Source organism: Nelumbo nucifera, chromosome 5 (genome assembly GCF_055504915.1).
Source record: "Nelumbo nucifera cultivar China Antique chromosome 5, China Antique-T2T, whole genome shotgun sequence".
Taxonomy (NCBI): domain Eukaryota; kingdom Viridiplantae; phylum Streptophyta; class Magnoliopsida; order Proteales; family Nelumbonaceae; genus Nelumbo; species Nelumbo nucifera.
This window is the reverse complement of record NC_142653.1, coordinates 44845383-44853873: the sequence shown is the minus strand read 5'-3', so window position 1 is coordinate 44853873 and position 8491 is coordinate 44845383. Positions and strand designations below refer to the sequence as shown.

Sequence of the window (8491 nt, the reverse complement as noted above, 5' to 3'; positions counted from 1 at the left end):
ATGATTTTAAACTTGTGACCCCGTGCTAAAACTGTGAGATCAAAGCTTTCAATTGATTGGTGTGGCCCCACTTTGAATTAGATGAAGTGAATTCCATTGCGACATGAATGGCGTAGGTTCTAATCTTAGAAACATCCTCTCTATATGTCTAAGGGTGAGGCTGTCACACATCTATCATCCCCAAATCCTTCATTGGTAGAGGCTGAATCTATTCTTCACAAAGCTCTTCTCACACTCACACTAACCTCACAACTTGCCCTGCCCATACATCAAGGATATCTCTCATACTTTTATATTTTATTATCCATGGGGAGATGTTCTTAATACACACGGTAGAATGTGGTTGTGATGAAGAGCGCTCTACGAGGGGTAGATTGCAGTTCTCATTGACAGTAGACTTATACACCACAGCAGTACATCTAAAGTAATGATTCACGATTTTAGCTCTTTGCTAAAACAATAAAAATGAACTCGATCGTCCCCTCTATCACTCAAACACTCTTTGAACCTTAAATATTAGACGGATGAAAAAGTGGCGGAACATTAATGCTTCAATTTCAATTATAGAGAGGACATTATTTTTAGTTTATTTTATTATTGTAACATTCCGTACTGATTAGCTATATATAACCTATAGCTAGTTACCCGGTGAATCAAACTCTAGTTATATTGAACCCCGCTAGTTATCTGCAGCAGGGTCCATACATCCAGTTTTTGATCGGGTGCAATTTGGTGAATCTGGTCCAGAACCTATATGGGTATGGATCCATACCCGATCTGACCAACAGGACCGAGACATGGGCATCACATGGACCTGACGTGAACACCCTTACCCTTAACTATGAAGCTATAGGATTTATGAAATTCTGATTATAAGTTTCTTTCTTCCTCCACTGATTTTATTATTCACGACTGCTCACCTAGCTGCTTATATATCATATTGGTTCTACAGCCGTACGGGATATGCAGGGTTATTTTTCATCGTTTTGGAGCAGAGAATCATCAGAGACTGAAACTCAATTGGCGGAGTAATTTGTACACAGTATGGAACCCATCAAACCCATCTTCTTGGCTATCCTTCTTGTCATTCCTTCACTGCTTTTTTCACCTGTGACAACTGAAGAAGTCGGTAAGCGCCCATTTCTTGATCCTGATTAGCCTTCTTCGACTAACGAATCATATTTTGATTTCTAATCATTCTCACTTGTATTTCTTAATTTCAGAGGACGAGAGAGAGTTCAACTATGTTGAAGGAAGTGGTGTAGGTCCCGAGCACTGGGGCGAAATCCACGAGGAATGGGCGGCCTGCGGCAATGGCGAAATGCAGTCTCCCATTGATTTGTCAGAGAAGAAGGTTGAGGTTCTTCATCATCTAGGGAAGCTTAAGAGAAGATACAGACCATCACGCGCAGTTCTTGTAAACAGGGGTCATGATATAATGGTATGAATTGAAGTGTTCTGAATGTTCTGATCTGGTGCTGGGTTTAGATATATAGAATCATTTGATAAATTTACATTTCCGTTGTTGTAACTGTGTATAGATTAAATGGGTTGAAAGAGCGGGATCGATTTACATCAACGGAACTAGATATTTCCTCAGACACTGTCACTGGCACTCTCCTTCTGAGCACACAATTAATGGTGTAAGGTCTCTCTCTCTCTCTCTCTCTCTCTCTCTCTGAGATTGTATTGTGCTGTCACCGTGGTTCCTATAATGTTTGTACTATTACAGGTATGCATTAGAGGGGCATATGGTTCATGAGAGCTCTGACAAGAAGGTCGCAGTTGTGGGGATCTTATACAAATTTGGACGGCCAGATCGTTTTCTCTCTATGGTACGTGATGCATAACTCAACTCTGTCTGCCTGTTTCTCTTCATACATGCAAAACATTTTAGGTTGGCTGGTATGTGTATAGATGGAGAATTATGTCTTCAAAACTGCCGACAAAGAAGGTGCAGAAGAAGAGTTGGGCATAGTAAATCCGAAGCGCATCAAATTGGGAGGGACGGAGTATTACAGATACATGGGATCTCTCACTACTCCTCCTTGCACCGAAGGTGTCGTGTGGACCATCCTGAAGAAGGTCAGTCACTCACACGCAGACACAACCGACAACCCACAAATCCACAATTAAACAAAAACCAGTTCAAGGATTTAGATTTGTTTTCTAATTTCTAGTGATGATTCCAAAGGAAATCCTCAAAAAGCTCATCACTGATCTTTCAGTACATTTACTCCTGTGGCTGTGGTGATACTTGTTTGCAGGTGAAGACTGTTTCAAAGGAGCAGGTGGAGTTGTTGAGGATGGCAGTTCATGATGTGAGTCCCTGTCCCTCTCTCTCTCTCTCTAGATCTCCACCCAACGTAAATAGATAGTCAAGAAGAAGGCAATTTTGAGATGGTTCAATTTCAAGCCTAGTTTCAACGCTGACCCTGGATGCATTGCTTCTATCTTCCACATCGACCCCGTGTGGGGTGATTGACTTTATAATTAAATTAAGCTGTTAGGATCGCTGCATCAGAAAACCAACCGTTAGTGTTAGGTCCTCCTCGTAGAGGCCATCAAGACTTAATTCGACTAATATAAACCGATTGATGTATTCAACACCTGGCTTATATAGGGGTCCACTTGATGTCTGGTTTTGGTGACCGTTCATTGGTGAATGGATCAGACCATCGCTTAAAAGTACGTAGAGATGATGTCCTTAATTCAGATGGGAATAATAGAGAGAGAGAGAGAGATCGCTAGCCACTAGGTCACAGGTGCTTAAAAAATTGAAAAAATAGAAGGCGCGCTGTGTTTAGAAGCTAGTTTATATCAAAGTAAGACTCAACTTTACACATTTTAATTTGGGTTATAACAAGTATTCATTAAATTAAACCGTTTTGGTTGCTTGTTCCTGATTCTGATGGTCTAATGGTCTAGAGACTCTGATCTGATCATTCAGTCCAGTCTGATTTTGACAGTGCTGTTCCCAACAGTAGGGTTGAGCTGGCCTGACCCATCCCAAGGCTTGGCCCGCCTAGCTAGATTGATCCAAGGGAACTAGGGCCAAACCTTGGTCTAGACTAAGGTCCTGAGACCCACCCTAAAATATCTAGGTATTATATATACACACATGTTGCTCTTTTCATGGTGAATGTAAATACAAATATGTGGAATGCAAATATATTGTATTTCTAAATTTTGTATTTACACTATATATTTGTATTTGTACTTTTCTCAAACCGAGCTCGACCCTGACCAAGTTTGACCGAAAAGGGTCCGGGTCCAAGCTCAACTAACCAATCCATGATATAAATTGATCATGTATGTGAAATGTGTAGGATTCGGAGATGAATGCAAGACCCACACAACCAACCAACTACCGATCGGTTCACTACTACAAGTCACGGAGACTATAGTTTGAGCTGCGGATTCTAAAATAATCTTTTGTAGGCACAGGAATGCATAAATGCTGGCTTATGCTCTCTATTCATCATGCATACACTTGTGGAAGAATAAGGGGCGCGGGTCCACTGTTATTATTTGTTGTTGTATTTGTATTCTATATGTTGTATGTTACATGGTGATATATGTATATGATGAAGGGTGTAGTAATACATATTACATGTCTCGTACCATGTGCAATACCACTTTTGGTTTGGGAAATACTATTTCTATTGAAATCTATATTTAGGCCTCGTTTGGTTTGCGGGAATAGGGTCTGGAATCAGAATCAGAATGGGGTATTCTGATTCTTACTGTTTGGTTGAATGGAATCGGAATCTCATTTCCATTCTTGCTGGAATGGCATTCCCCCATTTGAGGGAATGACCATCCCTTGGTCTCGAACAATTTGTGAGGAGTTTGAAGGAAATCCATTGTAAAGGATTGTTATTTGTTTGCAATGTAATAGTTGGATTCTCAAAACCTATTTGTAAATTGTGAGTAATGTTAATAATTCTCAAAGAACCATTCAACCTAAAATTTTAAAGCTGTGAGGTGAAGTTCTTGAATAGGTTTTTAGAAGCTGTGACCCGTGCGATGTACAAACTGTTTTTTAAAAATAATTTTTAAGGAAAATAATGAAGTAACACTGATTCACCAAAGTTTTTATATATTTCTAGATCTTTACATATAAAATATTAGAAAAATAAATTTCTTTCCATTTTAGTTATTGAGCTTTAAGCTTATTCCTTTTCATATAGCCAAGAAATGTGCTTAACATAAGATCAATAACCAATTTAAAAAATGATTTTAAAATCGAACTAACGAAAATAACTAAAGGCTCATGTTAAGTGATTTTTATTGTTGAACTAGAAGAATCCATGAAACAAATATGCATTAAATTAATAAGAGAATAGAGAAAAACCTAATAACCCATGTTAAGGATAAATGATTTCTTTAGACATTTATGTAAGAAGGAAATTGGTTCACCCCATGCTGGTGGACAAATTTGGGTTTTGATATAGGTTTGGGTCAAAGTTAGGGTTTGTATTTAGCTTGGCCCTTAATCTAACCCAATCCATTTAATTAACACCCTTACTTTATTAGATAGAGCCAAAAGGGATTAAAAGAGATTTAAGAGAAAAAGAGGGATTTAATGGGGAGGGGATATGCTACAAACATTAACTATTAAGGAGAGAGAGATAGAGAGAGAGAGAGAGAGAATTGTGGTGTTATTAGAGCTGAATTTATTTCTCTCATTCAAACAGAAAAAATCCTTAGAATTTATTTGTTTGAGTCTTCAAGACTAAAACAACTTCACCAAAAATGAAAAAGACCAACATGACAATGGTGGATTTTTTTTTTTTGTTTGATGAGTTGATTTCACTCTTCGTTAAAGATGGAGATGGTTTGTTTTAAATACCCTGCTTTTCCCTCTTCATGTTTTATGTTTTTTTTTTTTGTGTATTTTTTTAATATACATAGTCTTTTGTTAATTATCTAGTAGTTGCAAGCATAACCTTATTGTGAGTTTTAGATTGACGGGTGTTGGGGATTTTGGTTTCTAGCATGGTTTTTGAACCGTAGTTTATTGTTGAATCAGACAGTCGAACCATTCAGCTCATAAGCTATCCAAACAATTGGTTTGTTTCACACATAACCCGTTTTTTTGGCCAAAACTGTAGACTTCGTCAGCGACCTATTGACTCAAGCGGTTGAATTGTGGATCCATTCAATCCAAACAAAGGTTTTGAACATTTTTTTTATTTTAATTAATTTTTTATTTTTTCTTAAATTAGAACATTCCATTCATTTGAACTAGATGGTCGAACTATTGACCCAAAAACCGCTGGCCAAAGCGGTTCCCATTCCGGCCGGTTTTTTAAATATTGGTTTCCCATAAGGAATGTGTGGGTTTAAAGCAAAGCTACACCAATCTTAGATGGCGGCCGTGAAAGATGGTTAGCATGCTTGTTTAAGGTGGTTTTCTTGGTTCCTGGTGTTTTGATGTGGGTGTTCTCCCCAGATGGATATATTGTCACTAGGGATTAACCAATTCTTGGTTTCACCTTTTAAAGAAAACATGAAAATTAAAGTGAAGTCACCATGAATAGCTATGTATATTGAGAAGGCCTTGGTTTCTTCCACTCTAGTGTGGAAGTTCATGGTGTATAATATGCCTTAGGAGCCTACGATTACCGAATTAATGGTGTCTTTGAAGTCAAGCCATGACAATGTCGGGAATTTAAATTTAGGAAGTCAATATTCATGGGAACAACGTGCGTGTAGGGGCGTTAATGGACCGGTTTTGGATTGAACCTGTCCAAACCAAAATCAATTTGGATGGATTAGATGGACAAATAAGACAGATTGAATTGGAATAGTCCAGACTTAATGATCCAAAATATTTATTGGATTGAATTGGACCTGGTCCATCCATAATGAATTTATATTAAATTGGGATGGATTGAGTTAATATCTGGTCCATTGATAGAAAATAAGAATATAGGTGTCAATGGATCAAGTTTGGATTAGAACCAATATTATAAATTAAAACAAATATGAACAGATTAAACGGTCAAGATATTGAATTGGACTGGTCCAAAATGATTCAAAATATGCATTGGATTGGATTGGACTTGGCCCATTTGAAATGGACTGACATTGGACTGCATCGGGTTGGACCAAATCCAGTCCAATTGACACCCATACGTGTGTGTACCCAGGTCAGGTCAAGGAGTTCGATCATGGAACACCACCCTACAAACATGATGATACATATCATTTGATTGTTAAAAACTGCAACCATTTCTACAAGGATATATGTTACAAGTTAATTAGGAATCTAATCCCCAAATGGGTGAATTAACTTTGCAAGAATAGGTTCTCTCTATAACTCGTTTTTGGAATTACAAAAACTCCTTTTAAGTTACTTTAATAAGATAATAAAAATCATAAATAAAGGCATATTTAGTTCACTTGTCAAACGTTTGTATTTGAGAGAATAAAAAACAAAAAAAAAAGGGAGAATGATGGTTCAGCCCAGGGTTAGAATTTTTAGGCCTAAAGTATAGTTGGAGTGGGTGCTAATTCGGAATTGATGCCAATTCACGGGCGGGCATTAGAGTGTGTACAGTTGGAGTGGGTGAGAATGTTTATAGCTCTACAGTTAAAATCAGAAATCTGCATTGGGCCTATCCATACTTCTTCGAAAAAAAATGAAAACATTCACTATCAAAAAGTAAATCTAATTTCTCAAATTGGCTTTGTCTTGTCAATTTATTACAAATTAACAAAAAAGAGAAAATTAAACATTGCCTACGTTAAGTTAAATTGTTGGCACTATTATCTTTATATTCCTAAATTAACTAAACCCACTACAATAAGTTTCAATATTTTATGTCCAGATGAAACGTTCATTTGTTGAGATCTATCAAAACATTGTTGTGTGCTATTAAATCCTGTAAGAAATAAACCCAAAAAATATTAAAGAATTAAAAATTAAAAATCAATTTCAAATTATAAAATATAGTTACTAAATAAATAAAATCATATTAAAGAACATATAGAAATGAAATAATAACAAAATGCATACCATAAAACTTGGAGGATTTTGATATTGAGAGATGACAGAAGGCCTTACTGGCTAGTACCAAAATCGGTGGTGTTGCAACTTCCTATAAGAAATAGAAGAGTATTTAAACTGAAATTGGTATTGAAAATGACCCTTAAGCTTATTCAAATCGAAAGCATAGATATATGATATAACTTTAAGTATATGACATTTTTTTAATAAAAAAAGTTACCAAATCCTTGACAATAGTAGAAGGTCCATGCACTTCTAAGTTTGTTGGTGATGAAGTTCCTTCAAAGTTTTCCCTATACACAAATATCTAATATAGGAAATTAGTTTTGTTAATAACAAAAAATATTAAAGAAAAAGTTTTATTTCTTAACTTGATTCTCTAATTTTTGGACAATGTCTTTTGATGTGGCCAATAGTTTTGCATATACTAATACACATTTTCGTTGCTTTGTCACCTTCTTTATATTATGCATTTTTCTCTTTGATTTAGGGCGATTTTTTGAAAAGATGATATTACCATTGGAAAGTGTCTTATTGCCTTCAATAACTTCAATTTCTGAAGTAGTACCATCACCCAATTGATTGATATATATACTAGCGGGGATCTATGCGATGCACAGAAAAATGAAATACAATTTTTGACAAATTATTGTAATTTATTTAGGTTCATATTATTTGATAATTTGAAGTAATTATCATCCTAAATTCTATTACTTTTTGGAATTTAATGGTTATTTTTGGGAAATTGTTTTTGAATAAAAAGGAAAAGTTTAGAATAATGAAGGAAGTTAATACTTGAAAGATTATATGCTGATGCAATATATGTTTGGTAAATGTAACCTGACTAAATAAAATATCTATCTATACTATTATAAAAAGCACAAATAAGGCTTGAGAATTCTGGAATTTTACTTGACCAAAATACCCATTATTTTGAATTTACACATTCTTTATTGTGGGGGTAAAATATATAATTTCAATACCACTATTCAATTCATTCAATTCCCTCTCATTAAATCCCATATTTAAGGTATTAACTCCTATTGATTTTTTAAATTTTTATTGACTAAAATACCCTTCATTTTGAATTTGGACAATTTTCATTGTGGTGGCAATAATATATGCTGATACAATATATGTTTGACAAATATAACTTGGTTAAATAAAATGTTAAAAAATAAAAGAGAATTTTTTATGAGATAAAGGACTCTAAGTACGTTGAATTATCTGGAGGGAGTGGTGCTGCCATTGATATTAGTTAGTAGAAAATATAAACAAAATCATATATTTTTTAAACAACTCAAGACCACAATGGATATGAAAGAGTACTCTTTTGAAAATATGATCCATCTATTACCCGGTTTGAATTTGGTATGGTTTGATTTGATCCACGACCTTATTACATATATACATATATGGATATTATTTTTAGCCCCTACTTGATATCACTTATTTTAAGTGGCAAGGCCACCT

General features: G+C 35.3%; 1 protein-coding gene across 1 annotated transcript; it reads left to right on the top strand.

The window, feature by feature from the left end:
- The first annotated feature begins 871 nt into the window (after positions 1-871).
- On the top strand, positions 872-3915 carry LOC104608510 (alpha carbonic anhydrase 7-like). The gene is made up of 7 exons (XM_010274530.2): positions 872-1129; positions 1224-1441; positions 1542-1648; positions 1733-1835; positions 1918-2085; positions 2268-2321; positions 3330-3915. The coding sequence occupies exons 1-7, from the start codon at positions 1045-1047 to the stop codon at positions 3405-3407; spliced, it is 813 nt and encodes a 270-aa protein (XP_010272832.1). The 5' UTR covers positions 872-1044; the 3' UTR covers positions 3408-3915.
- The last annotated feature ends 4576 nt before the right edge of the window (positions 3916-8491 follow it).